The sequence below is a fragment of the Lepidothrix coronata genome, unplaced genomic scaffold (genome assembly GCF_001604755.1).
Source record: "Lepidothrix coronata isolate B3197 unplaced genomic scaffold, Lepidothrix_coronata-1.0 Scaffold129, whole genome shotgun sequence".
Taxonomy (NCBI): Eukaryota; Metazoa; Chordata; class Aves; order Passeriformes; family Pipridae; genus Lepidothrix; species Lepidothrix coronata.
The window spans coordinates 1,578,392-1,602,627 of NW_016690309.1; the positions used below are offsets into that span (position 1 = coordinate 1,578,392).

The 24,236-nt window shown below is 37.7% G+C and overlaps 1 protein-coding gene across 25 annotated transcripts in view; it reads left to right on the forward strand.

Moving 5' to 3' along the window:
- KIAA1644 (KIAA1644 ortholog) overlaps positions 1 to 24,236 on the forward strand; it is a 236,596-nt gene that overhangs the window by 195,503 nt on the left and 16,857 nt on the right. For 24 of the 25 annotated variants that reach the window (XM_017826646.1, XM_017826647.1, XM_017826648.1 and 21 more), the window contains 4 exons: positions 1,522 to 1,620; positions 6,269 to 6,482; positions 13,858 to 14,163; positions 19,356 to 19,490. In XM_017826646.1, the coding sequence (XP_017682135.1) occupies positions 1,554 to 1,620; positions 6,269 to 6,482; positions 13,858 to 14,163; positions 19,356 to 19,395 (627 nt within the window). In that variant the 5' untranslated portion in view covers positions 1,522 to 1,553 and the 3' untranslated portion in view covers positions 19,396 to 19,490. Of the gene's footprint in view, positions 1 to 1,521; positions 1,621 to 6,268; positions 6,483 to 13,857; positions 14,164 to 19,355; positions 19,491 to 24,236 lie in introns of those variants that run through there. The other variant, XM_017826666.1, reaches the window with a different exon arrangement.

Sequence of the window (24,236 nt, forward strand, 5' to 3'; positions counted from 1 at the left end):
AGTCATACAAGGAGATCAGGTTGGTGATACAGGACCTGCCCCTCCTAAACCCGTGCTGGCTGGCTCTGATCCCATGTCCATCCTGTAGGTGCTGTGGGACTGCACTGAGGATGATCTGCTCCAGAACCTTGCCAGGCACTGAGCTCAGGCTGACGGGCCTGGAGTTTCCCGGGTCCTCCTTCCGGCCCTTTTTGTGGATTGGTGTGACATTTGCCAACTTCCAATCATCTGGGACCTCCCCAGCGAGCCAGGGCTGCTGGCAGATGATGGAGAGAGGCTTGACGAGCTCTTCCACCAGCTCCTCATCACCCTGGGGTGGATCCCATCTGGTCCCACAGACTTGTGGGGATCCAAGTGGCTCAGCAGGTCACTGACTGTTTCCTTCTGGATTACAGGGGGGCTGTTCAGATTCTTTTCTCTTTCTACAAGCTCCAGAAGCCAGCTGTCCTCAGGACAACCTGTCTTACTGTTAAATAATAGGGGATTAACAATATAATAACAAATAATAGAACAAATAAATAGGGGATTAATAATATAACTAAAATTATATTTTATTTTAGGTCTGTAGCCCGAGCTCCCAGTGTTCTTGTACAAACCAATAAATTACCTCTTTATTTTATGTTGTGTTATTAATTTTATTTATGTTATTAATCACCTGTTTATAGGTAATTTATAAATTACCTATTTATTACTGTCAGTGTGAGGTCAGGATGAAGAGTTCATACATCCGGGGTTGTGACAACAGGACTGGGCACCACTCAATCCTTCCCATGTTGGTGAGAGCACTTACTTTGGGGCAGAGTCTCTGTTGGAGCTGTTGAATGTGCAGCAGGTGATGCTGAATTAATGTGGAACAAGATGTGTTTGGCCTCACCCAGCTGTGAGGATCCTTTTTAGGATATTAGGATTTTTGCCAGCCAAACCAGACCACTTCTCACCCTGCTTTCTAGGAAAAAAAAAAAAAAACCAAGAAATAACAATCCCATGAAATGCTGTGATTCTAATGAAAAGACTTTTTTTTCTTTTTAAGTGTTTCCAACCATCTCAGTTGCTTGACCCACTTTCTGAGCGACTGCACCCTCTAATGGGGTAAAACAGATTGGCTTTCAGAGCAGCCAATTTATTTTTGTATTGTTTATGTGTTTCTGGTCCTTAGAGGCTTCAGACAACAGCCCATTCCTGTGACAGGGAAAGCAGCACACTTTTGCTGAGTGCAGATTACAAGGGAGGTGTGAATATCCAATAAAGGCTTTGTGTGATCCATCTCCACTCTAGGTTAATGGAAAGGAAGTAAACAGTTGTTTATATTCGTGGTGAAATGAGAAAGGAATCTTAATGAAATCATACAAAGGAGAATTTATTTCACTTCTAAGTCCAGAAAAATTATATGGGTGTTATTTTTTTTTTCTTACTGTGCAAAGCCATCTCATTTTACCAAAGCTTTGTGGGGAAGTAAAAGTTTGAACCATGAAAAGGAGATGAACAGACACTTAAATGTGATTTTTGCATCTTGTCAAACAGGTAATTTTCTAATGGACCAATGAAAGCCAACGATGACAAGTTGTGGTCAACAGTCCCTGAATGTGCTGATGGTTCTGCTCTCCTTACTCTTGTCAGCAGGTAACTTTCTCTTTTACTGGTGTGTGCCACAGGGAAAAAAATAGTTGCAAATTAATATGGACTTCTTTCAAAACAGGATCAGATGGATTGCTAATTAAATAATAAATAAGCCACAGAATGGATTTGTGCAGAAATGTGTCAGCTTTTAGCTTGAGAATGAGTCAAGTGCTCTGGTTATTGGTTGCATTTGTTCTTCAGAAGTTATATATGTCATTAAGGGTTTCTGTAACTATGAATTAATATTAAAAAAATAATTAAAAAGCTTCTTAGTCCAAATAGATTTGATCCTACAGGTTTTTACTTGCAGTTCAATGTCTTTTATCCTCCATTCTTGAAGCAGTTTTTAATCCAAAGGGATTTTTTTTTGTATCACTGCTCTTTTTCCCCTTATACTACATCCCATCCCTGACCACCATACTTAAAACTTTACCAGGCATCACGTGCATTGAAGTATCCTTGTGTTCAGTGAAAATTGTTCCTGCTCTGTCTGTGTAAGGACTTTATTATCAGTTAGCTCAAGCATTTTGTTGCCCACTGCTTGTTTGCAGTGTCCAGGTTGATTCTTCCTAATGATAGTTTGTTATTTAGCTGTAAATGACACAGTCCTTTTGCTGACAGTGTTAGAATATTATCAACCACACTACTTCTCATCTGAAAACATTGTTCTCCTTCAGTCCTTGCAGTGAAAATCCCTTTGTATGGGGCTGCATCCCCAGTTCTGTATCTGCCCTCCTCCTCCTGTGGACTGGGATCGGGCACAGGGGTTGTAGCAGCTTCTTTGTTGTTTTCTAGGCTAAAATAATTTCAAAAATCTGTGTCTGTGGTGCCTGAATGAAGTCAATTAAAAGAACACTTCAATGAAGTGATCAAACCTCACAAAACTTTGCCAGCTGCTCCAGTCTCCTCTGTTGATTTTTAAGTTTTCATACCTTTGCCACTCTTTATAGGGGACTTCTGATAGAGACATCCTGAGATCCCACTTCTCCAGCCCTTTTCCTCAAGGTGATACAAATATTTACCTATGTTCTATTTACCTGTGTCGAGGTTCAATGGGACACTGTAATAACACCATGTGTGCAAACAGATGTATTCAGCCCCTGGTATAATACACCTTTATTCCCTCAAACCCAGACAATAAAGCCAGTGTTCTGATATATTTTTTACCCTTAGAAGAAAAGTATTGCCTCTGGGTAATAACATACTGCATTCAATATCTTTATTTGAAACAAATTACATATAGCTTTTCTTACATAATTTATCTATTAACATTGATAACTACTGGCTTTCTAAATGTGTATCTTCCTGTTGCTCCTTGGCTGTAAGTGTTTTATTATCTGACATCCATTATGAGCATGTAGATTAGAGGCTTAATTTGAAATCATCACAAGCCTTTCATGGCAGCCAAACTCTGCTCCTTGGGGAATTTTGCTGTAGGGATGGGTTTAGGTCATTGCTAACTCACACACGTTTTACAGGAGGAAATTTATTATCGTTTTGCAGCCAGCCAATGGAATTTGGTTGGGTTTTTTTTGCCCAAGACAGATCAGCTTCCATAAAAGAAAACCACCGGCTTTGTGCAGTGAGAATGGCAGGGGTTAAAAAAGGATGCTGCTCTCACTGGAGTGATATGAACATCATTTTTAACCTGAGCTGAAGTGAAAATCGAATGGCAAGGCTCCATTTGAGTTCCCCAGATTAACAGACTGTAAATCCAAGTCTTTGGTATCCCAAGATTCACATTGAAATCTGTAGGAATGGCTGAAAACCCCACTTAGCAATTAGAAGCATAACCTTCACTGGCTCCACAAGTGGAACAGAAGTAAGGGCACAAGTGACAGAACAGCCCCCTGAACAATGTTAATACATTTAATGCACTGAAACACATTTATGAAATCAGGGATGACAGCAAGGCTTACAGCAACAAGCCAAAGACTGAAAGGTTATTTTTATTTTGAAGTTGGAAATGAACGTCCACCCAGCAAATTAACGTGTGGTAAAATGCACACACAGGAATATTTCTGTGGATCCAAGTGGAAAGCTGAGAAAGACCAGCCCTTCTCAAATTCTCAGGGCTTGAAAAATTTAGTGGCTAAATTTAAAATGTGATCAGTGTTGCACAGATCTGGAACTGTGAACAGAGAGGGAAGCAGCAGTTTGTTGTATTCTGGCTGTGTACCTTTAAAGCAGAGCAGATAAATCTTAAAATGGGCTTAAATCTTTGAAGCATGACAGACTATCCTCTGGAAATCAGTAGGAACAGAGATAGAAGCATCCATATCAGTTACCTGTTCAATAATAGTTCTTAAAAACAGTATTTGCACAGGAGAACTCCAGAAACAGACAATTTAAGAGCCTTTCAGGTACAATACTTTTAGCTGAAGTATTTTATAGAAATAAGGTTCTTTAATCCTCAGGATTTAAGCAAAGTTATTTTCAGGAAAAATACTTTAAAAAAAAAAATCACACGTTGTTTATTGGCTTTCTGATTCACAGAGAAGCAAAGACAGCAGGTGAACTTACACAGATTAAAACTTGATAAAGTTCTTTCAGTGTGCACCAGGTACTTGCTGATGCTGCTGTGGGGTTTTTTTCTTACTCATTTGTTAAATGACCCATGAGTTTTCTCACTTTCTGATTCCCTCACAGGGAGAGGGGGAGTGACAAGCAGCTGCCTACCAGGGTTAATCCACCACACACCGACTCCCGAGTTCAGAATGTAATTTAATCATCACATTACGCTCTTATTTGTGCATTTATTTTAATCACTGACACACATTTTACTATTTAAGGATGTGCCTAGGACTGCATCTTATTACAGACACCCCTCCTCCTGTGACCTGACGTTATCTTAATTCTCCCTTCAGTCTGTGATCATACTTCCCTCAGTTTTTATTCTCAGGGAAGTTTGTTTTCCTTTTTAAATGGGCAAAGGAACCTTTTAGGGATCAGGGGACACTTCCACACTGTGCTCTTAAGTAAAACACTTTGCAGTGAAGAGCAAGCAAAACTTCTGAGTGGTAAAACCCAGTGACAGGAGCAGAGGCCAATTTCATCTGGAACACAACATTTTCCCAGGCAGGGCAAAATATGTAATTACTTTTCTCAACATCTGTGTTCCTTTAGAAACAGCACTGTCAGTTCCTGACTGAATTAATCTACAGACTGTTTCTTCTTTTGTTGAATGATGCCAGGTATGTGCACACACACACACACATATCTATATAAATATTAAATGCTTAAAGGGGATGCTTTTTGACTCAGAGGGCACTACAAGTTACCTAGTTTCAGTTTACCTTTTTGTTCTAGGCTCCCCCCTATACACAGAAATAAAAAAGTCATCTCCAGTGTCACAATCCTTAAAATGTATCTTGAAATTAATATATTTTATAAATTTGAGAAACAGAAGCATTAGGAATTTTTTAAAGCAATATAGGAAGAAATGAGGATTAGGCAGATAAGATGCAATTACAGATCAACAGGGACTGTGGGATACAGCACAGTTAAGCTAAATCCATGCAAGTCATTATCTGTAACCTCCTGTGCTGGTAAAACCAATGGATAAATCATACACCAAATTACAAGGGTTAATTCTGTCAGTCTGAAGTGAATATCCTTTGCTAATTGGTGTGACCTTATGATCTGCACTGCCCACAGCACGGCTGTGACTCTGCTCTCTACTCAGGGTAAAAGCATTTCACTGCTAAGAGACTTCCACATTTCCTCAGAGTTTAAACTTTGGGAGGTGTGTATGGTAAATGTGCTATAAATGATGATATAAGGCCCCATGACACAAATTGTGAATGAGTTAAAATGTTGGCATAACGTGGAACCAAATATTGCCTCTTGAAAGACTCTTCACATCAACCAGGAGGTCTCATGTGGTTGCTTATGGAACTACATTTTGGAAAAGAAATGTATGGAGAGTTTTTTTCCCCCCTCACCAGTAAAAGTGATGGTGATATCAGTGTGACACACTGCTGTAAAAAAAGTGTTCTCAGAGCTGTAATAAACTCTTTAATTGAGAACTTATTAAAGGAGAAATGTAAGAACTCTCAGGAACACCTGTGAAGGTATTATTAGTAGTATTTTACAGGTATTATAGTATTTTAAAGGTATTATTATTACTTCTGTCTATTTGCAAATTGAGAGTTGTTCAGATCTGTTATGCTGTTCCTAATTACTGTTTCTGACAGACTAATCCTTATCAAAGAATGACCTTTACAATAGAGAAGATGTTTTCTGTCGGGGCTGGTGACTGTAAACCAAGTGCCAGCAAACTTGTATTGCAGTTTCTATACAGACCTTTTGTTTTTATTAAGTCATCCCAGGAGAATCAGACATGGACATCATGGAGTGTTATGGATACCCCTATATTTAGAACAGCAAAAGGAAAATGTTTCCCTAAATATTTTTGTGCCTCTAAGCACAGAGGGCACTTCTCCTCTTCCCTTAAACAATAAGATTCAAAATACAGCAAGAGCCTAAATATTGTGGTCTTTACGTACTAAGTGTTACGATGCTGAAAGCTCTGAGGTATTAATGTTTTCCAGAAATCAAACCCCAGCTGTTTAAGCCTGAAAAACTGTTATTGATAGCACACAGCTGACACGAGTGACTCACAGAGCTGATGTTGTTCTTGGTTTTCCAGTGTTGTCTGCACACTTTCGGGTCTGCGAGCCCTACACGGACTACAAAGGTCGCTACCACTTTGGGTTTCACTGCCCCCGGCTCTCTGACAATAAATCCTACATCTTCTGCTGTCACCATAACAACACAGTGTTTAAATACTGCTGCAATGAGACAGAATTCCGAACTGTCATGCAGATGAACTTAACGGGGAGTGCAGATGGATACATGCATAAGTAAGTACACGAGTTTTACAGTTCTCCTCACCAAACTGGTCCTGGTCTAATCACGTGGTCTTGGGTGCATTTAATGATGGGAGCAATCAGAGTAATTGCATTGACAGGAAAACATTACTAAAAGGTTTTTGCTTCCTTGAAAGAAAGGATATTTCAGCTTTGCCTGCCTTGCTCTGACGTGGGCTGTAAACACTGCAAGGAGAGCATATATGTAAAAGTTGCATATAAATGTAACAGATATAATGTTACAGCTAAAAGTTACCAGAGTCTCTTCCCTGACCCTAATTTGATCTGAACTATGTTTAAATGTACATCAGTAAAAATAAACCCCAAAGCTGTTTGTAGGGGAGAGAGAGGGAGTGAGTTGACATTTTCCATATCAGCCCAAGTGCACTATTTTGAATCTGTGATGTTTTGAGTATAAATCCCTTGTAACAAATCGCTGACCTTGGGGAACAGAATGTATTTGCTTATATACCAGCGTTGTGTGGTCTCCCTGCCTGTTACCTGGGATACTTCCATGTGCTGCTGGGGGCTGTCCTCCAAGATAAATGTCAGCACTCTTCTTTCCTGAAGAACTGGTAAGTAGAAAGTAGATCTTTGGTACTGATTAGGTATTTACAGGGGACAAAACCTTCACTTGTGGTCTGTTCCCTGTTTGGTATTTGACATTCAGGCCAAGCTAATCTGCTGTGATTTCTTTTGGTGCAGAGGGCAGCTGTGATGTGGTGTAAACCCCCAGGTCGAATTCTCCTTTATCTGCTTTTCCCCTGCCATTTTACTCTGGTGTTCAGCTCCTCCAGGGCAAGGAAGGGGCAGATTAAAGACAACTGGAATGCCAGGCTGGGGATTTTTTGTTTACAACAGGGATTTTGGTGTTTTCTTCTGCAGTGCAAAAGTCAGTCTGTGCATTGTCATTCCTTCCTGTGGAAGCAGGTGCAGGGCTCCTGGGAGACTGTGGTGTTGGAATACTGATGTAACAACAGGAGTTGGAACTCCCTGTGTGCAGATCAGCCCAGTTTGGAGTCAGCAAACCATTATCATCCTTAAAAACCACGTAGTGGCAGACAGAGCCAAAACCTGCTGCATGCTCAGGGTGATAAAAAAAGCCTCAATCCTCTCAGAGCTCGGGGTGTTACTGCCCAAGTGCAGCCCGGACAAGTGGAAAGGCAGTACTTCAGGCTTTTCCCAATATCCCAGCAGCTACTCATGGGCAGAGCTTACTAAGGTAAGGCTCTTCTGCTCTGCCTTCCACCAGCAACCTGTAGTGTGGAGGGCAAAGTGTTTTATATTAGTTTTCATTTAGATTAAAAAAAAAAAAAAACACAAAAAAACCCCCAACTCATCTTAGTTGTGATGGAGAAAGGTACCTCTGTATTTTTTTTTTTTTGTAAGATTCATAGTTGAGAACCACCTGCAGAATATTTACCCTAAAAGTCTTCAGTCCAGAGTTTCCTGGGGACTTTTAGCTCCATGTGATCTTTCACAGAGGCAGGTGAAATCATGTTAAATGCGATAAAAAGCTTCTGGAGATGTAGCTTAGACAAGTGCAGGAGTGAAACCGGTATTGCCCTTGTGTAAATCCCTGAAACCTCATTTCTGATAAATCCGTCAGGACCAGGAAAATGAAGAGCTGCTTCTTCCTACGGAAAACTTCACCACTGTAGTGAGACCCCGAGCTCAGTGGCATGGGTAGAAAACTTCCTGGTAATTTCAGGAGGAGCAGAAAGGAGTGAATCCTACAGGCCTGCATTAAAAACACTGCAAGAAGCTTCTCACTTAATACACTCTGACTTTATTTAACAAGTACAATAACTAAACTTTATTTGGATTCTAATACATCCAGGGTTCAGTTTACAGTGACAAAGTCAGCTCTTGTTTAGATCTAATTTCACACACCACTGAAAAAAATCCTGATGAAACCTATTGTACTGTAGCAGGGGAGAATAATTTGGGATATGGGAATAGCACTGAACTGGAAAAAAAAAAAAGGATTATAGTTTGCAGGGAAGAGTGATTCAATATTATTGCTTGGTTTATTTCAATATTATTATTTGGTTTATTTTTCCCCTTAGCCATTCTTGTGATCATCAAAACAAATTTCTTGTTTTATAATACAGTTGAGGGAAGAAATTAGTGAAGTGACTTGTCATGGCACAGCTGAAAAGATGTGTTTGTCTTCTGCAGTCACACAATACAACTAAAGCCACATTTATTTACAGTTTCCCATTACTATAACAAAAGATTTCTGTGTTTTCTAAGTCTTTGCCATCGTGCAGATTAATCTGTTTATAATACTTTTAATGTGAACAATTCTCTCAGTATTAAATACAGAAATACAAATGATGTCTAACAGACAAGAAAAGTTATGTGTTGCCTTAAAACTGTCTAAGGAGTTGTTTAACTGTTCTTAAAAACATATTCACTTTAATCTGGTTTTTCATAGTCTCTCAGATTTTCTATCATGGATGTTTTGGTGGATTATCAGTAGTACTGCTGTTCTAGGGGTCCTTAATCTGCTACTGGGACTGTGTTATGGAAGTATATAATATATCTGTGTTCTTCCCTTATCTTTTAGTGCAGAAAAAAAAGGGGGGGGGGAAATCACATTTAAAGTGTACATGCAAAACCCACCCTGGTTTCCTCAATGCTAGAAGTACAAAGGTGTTTGGTAAGATATAAACTTGGATTTCTTTGGGGCAACACTCACTACTGGGAGCAACAGCCTCATTTAAGGGGAACAGGGAAAGGAACCCTTTCCGTGCCCATCTGCCCACATTTAAATCCTGCAGCTGTAGAATTCAGCTCACAGTTGTTTTGATTTGTTGGTTTGGTTTTCAAACCTGAATTCCCACGTGAATTATTCTCTGCTAACGTGCTGCACATAAAAGCCAACAAAATCTACTATAAAGGCAGAGCCTGGTCATAACCAGCTCGTCATCCGCCTCAAAAAGTGAATTATTAGATGGAAGGAATCATATAGCTAAAAATAATAATAAAAGGACCTGTGTTTTTATTTGTGTGTAGGGATTTTAGAGAACTCCAAGCAGGGTTCTGTAGATGGAATAGGAGGAGAAGGATGGCAAAAATATTTCTTGTTCTCAGAGAGGCCAGTTCAAGGCTCCCTGAAGTCAGAGCAGATCTTTTCATTTACACAAGTGGGCTCTGTATCAAGGTTAGTCCATATATATTCTATATATCATCCTATTTCTAGAGAAGGTGACTTAAAATAATGAGCCCCTAAGCTTTTCTGATGGGTCCACGAATTACCCTGGTTTTTCTCTTCTGTGTTTCTGGTCTTCCTGTTATTCTCAATAAGGTTGTTTATTTTCTAATTAAGACATCTTCATTTGCAGGACACTTTCAGTTTTTACTATAATTAGTAGCCATCAGCAAAATTAACATTTTCTACATGTTAATGGTTTGAGAAACAGAAAAAACATCAAGGAATGGAATTTCCCTCTGTGTACTTAAACCTACTACCTACTATTTTTGCCTGTGATTTTTTCACAAGGCCCTTTTGATAGTGCTGTTGTCCCACTGTCTGTTATTTAAAATAAAGCAGCCTTTCATTTTTGGGCTTGTGAGAAACAGATGTTATTTAGGAGGAGCAGATTAATATGATTAATGAATTGTCACTTTAAATCAGAACACTCAAAATACCTCCCATTTCTCACTAATCAAAATTTTGATGGTTGAAATTAAATACCTACAACACACCAAAAAAATCATTTTGAGTTAAGAAATGTTCCTGCCTCTCGAATTGTTGCCAAGAAAAAAAAAACAAAACAAAAGTTTTCTAGTATTTCCATTCTTACTATGGATCAAATGCAGTAGAGGCAAAGACTTTGGACTTAAGGGTTTTCAGAAGCTTTATATTTTGTCTCCTTCCAATCCTCCTGGAAGTTTACTGCCCTTTTTTTTTAATTCTTACATTTTAATGCTTTAATTTTTTAAAAAATTTTTTTAATTCTAGTCTTGTATGGTCCTAAAGTTAGACAGGAAGGGATCCATTAACAGCTGCTTCCTCTTGTTACTTACATTCCATTTGCTATGGAACTTTATTTAAAGGTGTTACATCTGTGTAGTGGAAAAATCATTCCCTGGAGGGAAGAATCAACCTCCTTAAGTGCTGACAGACACAGAAATTAAAATTCTGATTTCTTACCTGATTTCTCATTTCAAATCCTGATTTTTTTTTATTTTTTTTTTTAAAGCATACAATGAAAGTCACTGAAATGGAAGTGAAAGTTTTTAAAGCAGAGGCTTGAAATGTTTTGATCCAAAAAGGCTGGGGACATGTTTTTTAAAATGTCAAAATCTCTCTCTGGCTTGCATCTATAATATTCTCAGCCTTTTTTCTTCTTGTGTTTTGATCAGTGTTCTGATAAAATACATTTCCCCCGGAGTTTCTCTGAGTAGGGAGAAGTTTCTCTTTATTCATGAGAGTTCAGGTCCGTGGAGATTGTGGGTTGTCCACCTGTTACTCTGATATAATTTGTCTCTCAGACTGTCCTCCTAAGGGCATTTTTTACTGATGTCCCTTCAGCTTCCTCTTGTTTTTACAGTCTCTGGTACAGGTACTTCCACATTAGCTCATGGGTCTGAATTAGCCTTTTTTTGCTTTATACTTTGTACTTTTTTTTCTTTTAATCAAGCTCATTCTTACCCAGATTTCTCCTGCTTTGTTCTGACCTCATCCTCCCCACACACAGTTTCCAATCCAAACTGCATTTACACCTGACAGTCACTTTTCTTTTAATAAGACTCCATCTCCAGCAGAGCTTTAGCAATTCTTCCCCTTTTTGATCTCCAAATTCTTGACCCCTTATACCTTTTCTTCCTGTTTCCCCCCCCTTTCTCTCAATATCTTTAATCACCTGTCAGAGCTTTACAGCTCCATGTCAGCAGCTGATAATTTTCATGGCTTTTATCTAAAAATACACTTTATAACTACACCAACATGTTCATTTCAGTGTAGTACATATATTCCTATGAAATGAAGTGTGTAATATGATCTCATCAATGTTCTCCATCCCGAAATTTATTACCAGGGAACTGAGGGTCTTTAGCAGCCCCTCTTGAAAGCCTGCACTTCTACTGTGATCTTCTTTATCCGGTAGTAATTATTATTATATCCAAAGCAAATTCAAGCACATTAAACAGCTGGTAAGAGAAATGGTTTGTGATGCAGGTCAGCAGTGAATGTTTCCATCTATATATTATAGAATTTTATTTATTGATAATTATGTTCTATACATTATCTATAATTATATATATGATATATTACACTATTACTACATAATAATATATAACAGATATAGTAATATATACTAGTATAAAATATATTTTATAATATATATTAACAGATATTATTTAATATATTAATATTTATGTTTACATATTTATGACAATGTATAATAATATAGATTATATAATACGTATAGTTTTGTATTATATTACATAATTATTTTTATATATTATATAATTAATGAAAAAACCTTGGTAAAATAACACAGTGACTGAGATAATTTGTTGTCCCTTTCTTCTTTCCCAGCAACTACAGATATAATATTACTATATTAATATAAAATAATATATAGATATAACAATCTCTAATATGCAATATTAGATATTAATAATATATATTATGGATACTACTTAGTATTAATATTTATGTATTTATAGACTATGTAGCTATGTATATTATAGAACATATATTAATTATATATTCTATTATGTAATTAATTTTATATATATTATATACTGTATGTTAAACAACCTTGATAAAATAACACAGTGGCTGAGAGATAACTTTTTGTTGTACCTTTTTTCTTTCCCAGCAAATACAGCTATAATATTACTATATTAACATATAATAAAATATGGAGATATCATAATCTCTAATATACAATATCAGAGATTAACAATAATATATTATATTAATATTTATGTATTTATAGATTATATAGCTATGTATAATATAGAATATATATAGAATTAATTACATAATAGAATATATATTAATTATATATTCTGTTATGTAATTAATTTTATATGTAATATATAATATAATATATGTTACATATAATATATAATTATGTAATATATAATATATATTATGTTATATATTAAACAACCTGGATAAAATAACACAGTGACTGAGAGATAATTTGTTGTCCCTTTCTTCTTTCCCAGCAACTACAGCTATAATATTACTATATTAACATATAATAATATATAGCAATATAATAATCTCTCATATACAATATTAGAGATTAATAATAATATATAGTATATTATGGATGCGATTTAATATTAATATTTATGTATTTATAGATTATATAGCTATGTATAATATAGAATATATATTAATTTATATTCTATTATGTAATTAATTTTATATGTAATATATAATATAATATATATTACATATAATATATAATTATGTAATATATAATACAATATATATTATATATTAAACAACCTTGATAAAATAACACAGTGACTGAGAGATAGCTTTTTTTGTTGTACCTCTTTTCTTTCCCAGCAACTACAGATATAATATTACTATATTAATATATAATAATATAGAGAGATATAATAATAATAGAGAGTAATAATAATATATAGTATATTATGGATACTATTTAATATAAATATTTATGTATTCATGGATTATATAGCTATGTATAATATAGAATATATATTAATTATATATTCTATTATGTAATTAATTTTATATGTAATTTATAATGTAGCATATATTACATATAATATAAACAACCTTGATAAAATAACACAGTGACTGAGAGATAACTTTTTTGTTGTACCTTATTTATTTCCCAGCAATCACAACTGTAATATTACTGTATTAATATATAATTATATATAATATATAGAGATATAATAATCTATAGTATATTATAATCTATAGTATATGAATAATTTATAGTATATGAATATATACTATGTAATAGTATATTATAATATAATAGTAGTATATTATAATCGTGTACTATAATAGTATATTATAATAGTATATGAATAATATATAGTATATGAGTAATATATAGTATATTGATGTCCTATGTAATAGTATATTATAATATAGTAGTAGTATATTATAATCGTGTATTATAATAGTATAATAGTATATGAATAATATATAGTATATGAATATATACTATGTAATATATTACTATTATTATATATCATATAGCTGTAGAATAATACACTAATATATAATTTTATCTATTCAGTTAAGTAATTAATTATATATATATTCTATAATTAACAAAAGAAACCCCTTGACAAAACACCCCAGTGACCATTCCAGAGAACTCCTTTTGTTGTCCCGTTTCTTCTCTCGCAGCAACTACAGCGCCCTGCTGGGAGTGTGGATCTATGGCTTTTTTGTGGTGATCTTGCTCATCCTGGACCTTTTATATTACTCCTCCCTGAACTCTGACATTTGCAAGCTGTACCTGGCGCGGTGGGGGATCCAGGGCAAGTGGATGAGCCAGGGACAGAGCCGATGGATTAACCCCGCTCAGGCCCCGAGCCAGGCTCAGGCACAGCCTCAGCCACAGACTCAGCCCCAGCCAGCACAGACAGTTCACACTCTCAAAGGAGATGCTTTAAGCCCACCCCTGATGTCTTTTCAGAGTTCATCTGCCTGGTAAGTAACTTGAGACCACTGATATATGTTCTCTGCTGGTTTGTCATGTGAATAATCACCTGGTTTTTGGAAGGGTCTGCAAATTCAGGCTGAACAGCACCATTGCTAGCACATAATTCTTGATATCGTGAACTGTCTTATAGAATTACTGCTTAGGAGTAATGTCTTACTCTGGAATATATTAAGACATCTTTTAATGCTGTTCTCTTAGCACTTGCCATCTCTCAGTGCTAAACAGTTTTACTACTGTCATACAAATCTTTGTTCTGCATCAGCCATCATAAAATTAGTTCTAATCTGGTCTCAAAGACTAATTGCTGTGTGTATCTGTTGGTCTGGTTTGAAAAGACTATGTGTATCTGTTGGTCTGGTTTTAAAAGAGTGTATAAATAGCAACACTGAAAGAGCTTCAGTGTGAGATGTCACAAATCCTCTCTACTTGTGGCGTGAGATACGGAAACAACGTAAAAAACGGGTTAGTCTTTTTTATATGCACAGCCAAAAAAAACATAGCTTGGTCTCATTTGACAGAGTGACACAAGTAGGCTACTGTAGAGTTAAAATCTACAAATCCAAAACAAAATCTCCAAAAAAACCCCAAACAACCCACATCAAATGGGAGACAGATCCTATGGGAGCAAGCAGAACTGGAAGTATAAATAGAAGAAACTAAACGCTATCTAGCCATGGGACAAAATGATACTAAATTATTTTGGACTGGTTTTTTTTTTTAACCAAAGAAAACAAAATTAAAGGGAAAGAGCTGAATAAAACATTTCTCTGAATAAGGTGTCAAGAATGGCAGGGATTGTTTTTTTCTTGGCAAGAAAGCATAAAGATGTGGAAGGATGCAGAGAGAGAGTAGAGAGTCACCAGTGTAGTTTAGAAGTGTTCCAGAAGGCTGAGTGCTGAGTTTTGGCAAAATAAAATGATCTAAGAATGAGGAGGGTGAAGAAGATGACTCCTGAAGCTGCAGATCATGTGAAGCCCCAGCACTGATCTCGGTGTGAAACCTTTGGGTGTCACCGTGTTGCAGGTGGGATGGTGACAGCAACAGTCCTTTTATTTCGTAATTCCCCCCTTAATTTTAAGTAAGTCTGGAGCAAATAGAGTTGAAGGTTTGTTGCCATTAGGGATAGTTTGACAAAGATCAGTGAAAGAGGGGGTTGTTTGGCATCACAGCCAGTACTGGATGTATCCAGGTCAGGCTTAAGGACCATTCCAGCAGGCCTTGTCCAAACAGAAGAGTCTAAGGCTGCTACTTAAGAGAGAATCACTTGTGCTTAGTTGTAAGCACTATTCTTTTCACTCCTTTTTTCCTCTTCTTTCCTTTTTTTCTTCTTCTAATTCTTCCAGCTTTTTTTTTTTGGCACATTGATTTCTGAGTCTTCAGTTAAAATTGCCATGTAGATTAAAAACATCTGTAGCACAGTAATTGTATTTTAGCTTGATACTTGTGTGTATATATATATACAAAAATGACTACATATATACGTGAAAACTATTATTCTGGTTATACCACTCAGTAATTCTGCCATACCATTATAAATTGTAGCTATCCAATAATTCTTGAAGGATTCCTGGTCACATTTTATTGCTGATTTCCCTTGTTCTGTTTCTCTGCTTTTCTTGAAGCGTTAAGAGGGCAATGTATGTTAGGATCAGGTGAGCACATCCCACATGCTCCTTTTTCCTGTGTTTGCAATCCTGTGTGATTGATAAGTCACTCCAATAACCCTCACCTCTTTCCCAGTGAACTGTTTGTCTCTGCTCCCCCCAGTTCCCATAAAATTGTTCCTTTTCTTTTTCCCTAACCTTTCGTCCCCAACCTTTTGATGGAAGAAAGAAGTAGATGCTTCCCTAGCAAAACCCTATAAATCCCTTTTATTTCAGCATGTAAAACACTACAAAAGGTGCCATATTTTCAAACTGATAACCTGCAACTTTCAAAACTCAAGGAAGTGCAGAGATGATTCAGTGTGAGTTGGATACATAAAAAATTAGCAATAGGCACTGGTGATCACAGGCAAGATGTTTAGCATGCAAAGGAGGTTTTCGAGTAAACAGCTCCCTCAGAAAATGACAGATTTGTGTACTACACCAATTGCTAACACGGTGGGGAGTGGGTTGCCTGGCTATTTATTCCTCTGTTAGATAATCTGCAGGTTATATCCATGAAAATATGGTAATTTTGCCCTACAGAAATGAAGCTCGGTTTCAGAGTCTGGTTTTCTCAGTCTGTATTTGATGAACAACCTCAGGACTGTCTGCTCAAAATCTAATTGTACTATCAGTGAAGAAGTGCAATGGACTTACTGGATTTATTTTCCATGACTGGGTTTAAAATTACAGAGCCTAGTAATTTTTTTTTCCTTTTTCATTTTACACCTGAATTTCCGTTTTTCCAGATCGTGACACCTGCCCTGGTAACAGCAGGTTTCCAGGCTCAAATAATCCACTTTGCAGTTTGTGTTGCCATTTTTAACGTGTCCCAAAACTAGAGAAAAATAAACATTTTCCTTTAGCACTTCACAAACATACCATGTGTAACATAGGGGTGATATAAGAACAGTTCCTGTTTACAGGCGAGCATTTTGAAAATAGAAAATTAATCCTGGGGGATGTGAATGTATCCCAGGGCGTAAAAACTTAAATACTGTTTAAAAACCTTTTTCCGAAGCAGTTTGCAGGTTTTTCACGATGACAGATGTTGTGGAAGTTGGTAACTTCCTGTGCTACATTTATCCAAGCACAGTTAAAAATATGCCCATTCTGGAGGACACACTCCAGGATAATTCTTGCACAGCAAGAATCTCAACCACACTGAAGACTTTGAGCATCCTTAGAGAACTGACAGAGTAAGAAACTGCCCCAGGAAGGATGTCAGGATTAACCTGCAGCTTGTAAAGCAGTTTGGGATCTTCCTGGATTAAAAAAAAATAAATAAATAAATTACGTAAGTAAGTGGCTTTTAGTTTATGATTTCTCTTCTTGTCTTCATTTAAATGCCATGAATTGGCAGTGAAACTGAAACAGGTATGTGTCAGAGAGGAAAAATCAAGCAAGTAATGGTATGTAGTGGGTAGAACCAGCCCCAAGGTGTTTGAATGTTTTGTCATAGCAGATCACTTCATTATTTACTTGAGACAAAGAAGACCATGTACAGGCACAATGTTATTACAACTGAAGAAGTCTGGAATCTGTTCTACCTTCTGCTGGCTGCTCTGCAGTGCTGTGCAAGGAGAGGAAGGGAAACCATTGGTCTCAGGAACATCCAACCCCGTTTGGAACCATGTAACTTCACCCTGTAGCGTGGATTTTGCAGACCCACTGATGTTATTTCTTCTTCAGCATGAAAACCATCTGAGGGCTCCCCAGAGGCCTGTGTGGATGAACCTTCCCAGCCCAAACACCATCACAGACTGCGAGTGAAGGAGCTCCCAACCCTGGGAATGTTGTTCATTAATTAATTTTTAATTAAGGATGACTGAAAAAAGGTCACACCTGCAAGGAGGACTGGGTGGAGTTTCTCCAGGTTCTCCCTGGCTCTGCTGTGTCCCACATCTGAGAGAGAACATGCTCACTCTGCCTTGCTCTGGTGATGTTAAACTCCTCCCCACCTCCTTCAAGGATGCAAATCCCAGGGAATACTGCCTTGAAGTCCAACATTTGCCTCTCTGCTCCCCACCTTTCTGCACAACAGCACACAGAGGCAATGCCTATGAGCATACAAGTCACGCTGCAGGACTCAAAGTTTTGGAAACCTGCTGGTTGTCCAGAATCAGGAAAAGTATCAGCCCAGCAGGGTTAGCCAGAGATTATTTCCTTTGCACAGTTGGAATGGCTTGGAAAAAGGCAAGTCTCTTTTACTTTCCTTCATTAGATGTTGCAATCAGCTTTCACTGTGAATTCCTGTGAGTCACATTGTCTTTTGGACAACAAGTAGGATGGTTTTTAGCCTGCTGCTTTTGACCTGCTGCTTGACAGCTCTCCCAAAGCACTTCTATACAAAGAGAGAAAAAAAAAGCCCACAAAAATATTGGCAGGGTTTAGGAGCCAGCAGGTAACTGAGCATGTCCACAGCAACTCTACCAAAACCCACATAAAGACTTTGCTGGTGGCTAAAAAGTCTGTGGGAAAGAATTTGCTTTGATACGAAATTTTGAAATGGGGAATAATTACTTCAGTACCTTCTAAGAGCTGCTCATGCAGTGTGAACATGGCCACAGTCCTCCAAAAACATGAGCCACTGGGGTGACCAGGAGGGTTTTGTGCAGAGGCTGCTCTTGGTACAAGTTATTTACAGTAAAAAAAAAAAAAAGAAATATCTCAAATTTACATTTGCAGAACTGCTATACATTAAACAGGAATAAGATGGCAGTGTTTTAAAGATGCAAAATTTGCATCATAGGGCAAAGCAGAGTTTTTATTTACAGCCCTTACCTGGATTTTTATATTAGACTGAATATGGCAAACCAGAGCACCAGTAGTTGTTTGGGGGTTTTTTAAAAGTTGAAAATAAATAAAATGGAATACTTACATAGTACTTTTAGGAAAGAACTGTCTGGAATTAATATCATGTGGAGAATGTGTCTGGTAACAGAGATTAGGTGTGTCAGGAAATATCTACCATTACCTGTGTGCCTCCATTCCCTTCAGAATATATTGGCTTGGAATAACAGCTATTGTTGAATATATGTTTTCTTCTAAATATTCTTATCTCTTTGCTAGGAACTGCATACCTTTAAAAACAGAAATTAGTTATCATTGTGTTCAGCACAAATCCAAAACACAGCCCCACAGCAGCCCCTGTGAAGAAAATTAACTTTACACCAACTAAAATCAGGGCAGGAAACCAACAGCACAAATTGACTGTGGGCTCAGAACCAACCACCTCCAGCTCTGAGTCTTGTTGGTTTGCCCCAGTGATGTAACATTCAAATAAATTGGGAGATCTTGAATTATTTAAATACAGGTGATAAAAATAAACCCAAGATACATAAGTTACTTGCTTTCCTTCTCCCTTGCATTTAGAAATTCACTGTTAGCATGGGAAGTTAAGGCAATGTGCAAGATTTCCATTCACCTCAATCTGAATATAGACAACCTTTGTTTATGTTGTTATACACTGCATCTTTTGTCGATCCACACGTTGATTTCATGCCTTATTCTCCTTTTCTTTTGGTTTATAGGCCCCATATTGCAACAACATCTATTTCTCTACGTTCCTAATTTCAGATCCACCGGATGTGGGCTGTTGGATATTCCCTGTTTTAGCTGTCTCTGAGCCTTTCCATTGAATTGGGACTGTCACACTCAGGGAAGTCTTTAAATGGATTGTACAGTTGAAGGGATTTAGCTTAAATATGGAAATGAATTATCAGAAAGTAGTAATTAAGACAAAAGTGAGGAGTTAAAAGGTTGTCTGAAGGCTGAAAGAGCTCTGCCCACTGGGGAATGAAAGCCAGCAGAATTACTGCAGAGCAGTTCCTGAACTGAACAACTTCCATATTTAAATTTCCTCAGGCATTTTGAGTAGAGTTTTTTTTCTGCAGCGAGATCATTTGCCTCATCTCCATCACCCAAACCCGGAATAAAACCACCGAAGTCGCAGAAAATCGGTGCGAAATCAGAAGGCTCCAATTAAACCCACAATTTCTCTGCACAGTGTCACAACAGCAGCACACACAGGAACGAGTGTGACAGCCCGAGTTTTAGCAACCAGTTCCATCTTCTCTGTCACAACATGTTAAAAGACTCTGCAGGTGTTTGGGTGGTTACAAAAGTCTTGCCTCTCACGTCCTCTGAGGTGCCAGATGCTCCACAGTGGTTGTAACAGCACGTGCACGTTTTACACCTCCTAAATATGCACTGAAAGATAAAATAAGCTCACAGTCACTCCTGATTTAGATATCTGGATACAAATATAACTGAAAATGAGCATAATTGTGTCTGACATGCTTTTAGCTGGGTCTAGAGTAGCAAAGGTATAAAGCAGTGAGTAGCTCCCAAACCTTGTATTGGATTACAGTCTCAGCTTTAAGTGGCAGGGACCAAAGGTTTTTATTGCATGGATGAAATTCAACTAATTGCTTCTAGTTTTTCAGAGACTAAATAAGGCAGGTGGACAAGCACGTGGCAGGGAGAATAAACAGCACCAGCCAAAGATATTGCCAGTGGGAATGAAAATAAAAGGGGAGGTGTTCAGGAGCTGGAGTTCAGGATCTAAAGAGGCATAACTGCATTTGTGCAAAGTGGCAAGAGTTTGCATAAATGCAGTAACAGTTAGTTTCTAAGAAACAATTTGTTTCTAAGGAACAAATAAAAGAAAGGACATTTTCAAAAAAGAAAAAGGACAAAAAAAAGGGAAAAAAAGGCAAAAAAAAAAGAGAAAATGATGGACAGAAAACTGTCCATCTTCAGTAGTGTACGGCCCAGAGAACTACTAAAAATACCTTCAAAACAACTATCTATGTACACTTGGTGCTTTTAACTGAAGTGAGGATGAAGAAGAAGAAAAAAAAAACAACAAGAGAAGAGTCTCTGAAGTAAAATCCCATTGCTTTCAGCTTGGAAAATCAACTCCCAACCAATATTTTGGATGTCAAGAAACAAATAAATCCCTAACTCAAGGAGGAACAAGGAGGTAATAAAGCTGACCATTTACAGACACATTTGTTATTCTCATAGGAATCATTAAACAAAAAGCCACATGTAATAAATAATCCTTTTTGAGTATGCTAAGATTTCCAAATGAAATAATGGCATACTATGGGATAGTAAAGAAATTCAGTGATGAACTCATCCTAAGCTTCTGTGCTGATGCTGAATACATGACTGTAAATGGTAAGGATGGCAGACAATTATTTTCAGTGACAGCTGAGGTCAGGAATCCACCACATCATTGCTTTCATTGTCACTGTCCCCTGGTTAGATCATGACAAAAACAATCACAGCAAGAAATTAGTCACTTCATCAGGAAAGTGCTAAAACGTGTTTGCATGACCTGACTTTTATAATGATGTTTCACTGAACAGTTCAAGAAAAGGCCAGGAATTAGGCACAGTCAGTTTTTCATCATTAGCAAGAGATCAGATACAGGGCTGCTGGAGCCTCTGAAGCAAAATAGATCAAGAAGCATCCAAATTTGAGTCATTAAATCATGAGAGAACACTGATGCCAGTCAGCAAACAATTTTCAGGAACTGAAAAAGGATCTGGGGAAATTATGTGATCGACACTGTCATAAATACATGTGCACACACATCTGCAGTTCACTTCAGGAAAAAAAAACCACGCCTCTGAAAACACTTTGAAATCCACTCTAAAAAATTTCTTGGAAATTGGAAATGCTTAAACCAGCCTAAGGCATTAAATGGCAGGAATGTGACATTTCATTCAAACACAATTAGAAATGCTGCTAATTTTAGTCCCAGCCAGGTGAGAACGTGATCCCAAAGTGGGACACGTTACTTTAAACAAGAGGGAAACGAGTTTAATCAGCACAAAACTACGGAGTCCCCACAGAGCAGCAGCAAAGGAGTAGTTGGTAGGAAGCTGGCACACCTCAGAGTATACAAGAGGGTGAAAAAGAGCTGTAAAAAGTGGTTATGTGTGAAATAAATTTAAGTTATCTCACTTCCCAGTAGGTTTACAGTAAGAGTTAAAAAGCAGTGATAGAAAGGTGTTTGCACTTGGTCACCTGGCAGAAAAATGACTGTTGGGCTCAAATCTGAAAGGGAAAAAGGTCCACTAGAAGGACACCTGCTTAATTTGCATTTTAAGACATTTTAAAGGAAATTACAGGACAGATGACTCCATATTTTTTTTTTTAATGTTTACTGAAGGTTCTCAGAGCATAACAAAAACAGGCATCCTAATTAAAAAAGAGCCCCAGTGTTTGCATGAACAGCTACATGTGGCTGCATTCCTGTGGATGTGTTAAAAATACTGCTTAATTGTGATGCTACTGAAGAAAAAAAATAAGCTTGGTTCACTTGTTCAGGTTGACTTGCCCTGGGAATACGTAAAGCAAAACTAAAAATACCTGAAGCAGCCCAACAGCCAGACTTGGCTGTGAGGGACATGTGAAAAAGTTAGAGACAAGTGAAATAATAAGGAAAAAACACCTTGTTAAGCATTAAAGGTAGAGAAAAGAGTAATCCAAGTCTTCCCTAGTGTTTGTTACACTAATAAATTTAACCTGTGAGGGCAATCACTGCCTCAGTTTTGTTTCTTCCTTTATTCTAGTTAAATAAATGCAGAAATAAAATAAATAAAGAGCAGAATTAGTAAAAATTATCCAGGGGATTGTCTGACATTTCCTTATCTTTCTTAGGGGCAGTTCTCATGACTGTTGGCCATAGCTGGAGTTAGAGCTGCTCCTGTGTACTATAAAAGTCCATGAATCCCTAGTATTCCTTATGATATCCTTAGGCTGTGCTGTATTTATCCCCACAGTGCCAAACTACTCAAGTTTTGGTGCTTCCATTTGACAGATGAGACAGAAAAGCTGATCTGGTTACTGAGGGGCCACACTGAAAGTATTTGAGAATACTTCCATTATTGTAATTTGTGTAAAAAAAAAAAATTTAAATTCTGCAATACTTTTGTAACAAGAGCAAGATTCTTCTAGCTGGCCCTTAGCTGGCATACTGTGAGGGGGCTGCAGGGAAGCACGTGAGTAAATTTGAAATATCCAGTAACACAATACTCACCATCAGTTCCCTACACAATGTGATGGATAATAACCAAGCTAATGGAATTCTGGAGTATATAGAGAGGAGATGCCAATTAGAAGTAGGGAGCTGTTATCTCACTAGCAGTGAGATTGCTGGGGGGAAACACCACCTGCACGAGGGCCTGGAGCAGGAAAAATTGTAATACCAGATGGGAAAGCATTCAGAAAGAGCTGCAGAGCTTATCTGAGTTCTGTCAAACTGTAAGAAGTTTAAGAAGCTCAAGGCTAAAAGAACATTAAAAGGCAATTTGAACTCAGCCTGTAAATCCTTCATGGCGAGCAGATGTCGGGTGATAGAGGACTGCAGCAAACAAAGACAGAAAAATACCCAATACCTGCAAGATCTATTTATACAAATCTTGACTGTTGATAAAGAGCAGGATTAACCTCAGTTGGGCCATTTAAAAGTCTTACATCTACTAGTTATTTAAGCACCCTCACCAGCACATTGAAAGAGGCATTTTTCAGAAGGCTGTTCATTCCACCTTCTCTCAATGGATGGAATTGCTTGGAAGCTTATCTTGATTAATTTTTTGACATCATGCTGGAAGATTAGTTTGTAAGAGTCACTAACATTTAACCAGATGAAGTTTGCCAGTGGGATTCATCTCACCTAAGTGTGCATTTCTTTCAAAGTTGGCAAGTCACCGAGGAAATGTCTTGAGATACAACAAAACAGCCATTATTAGTGATTTTCAAAACTGGCAAGGGAGCTTGTGGAATATGAGCAACAGTGGGAAGAATGGGAAGCTAGATCCTGCACAGAAGGCCAAAATGAGGACCCTAAGGAGAATGGCTCTTTAAAATCTGATTTATGTGGGGAATGTGTGAGGCTGCAGTCCCAGAAGAGTCACTCACACCAAAATCAGTTTTCATGGAATCATTAGGTTGGAAAAGACCGTTAAGGTCATTGAGTCCAGTCGTTCCCCCAGCCCTGCCAAGGCCACCACTAACCCATGTCCCCAAGTGCCACATCCACATGGCTTTGAAATCCCTCCAGGGATGGGGACTCCACCCCTGCCCTGGGCAGCTGTGCCAGGGATGGACATCCCTTTCAGTGAACAAATTTCTCCTGGTGTCCAGCCTAAACCTGCCCTGGCACAGCTTGAGGGCATTTCCTCTTTTTCTGTCCCTTGTTCCCTGGGAGGAGAGACCAAACCTCACCTGTCTTCAGCTTCCTTTCAAACAGTTGTAAAGAGCAATAAGTTCTCCTCTGAGCCTCCTTTTCTCCAGCTGAGCCCCTGAGCTCCCTCAGCCACTCCTGCTGCTCCAGCCCCTTCCCCAGCTCCATTCCCTTCCCCGGACACTCTCCAGCCCCTCAATGTCTTTTTTTT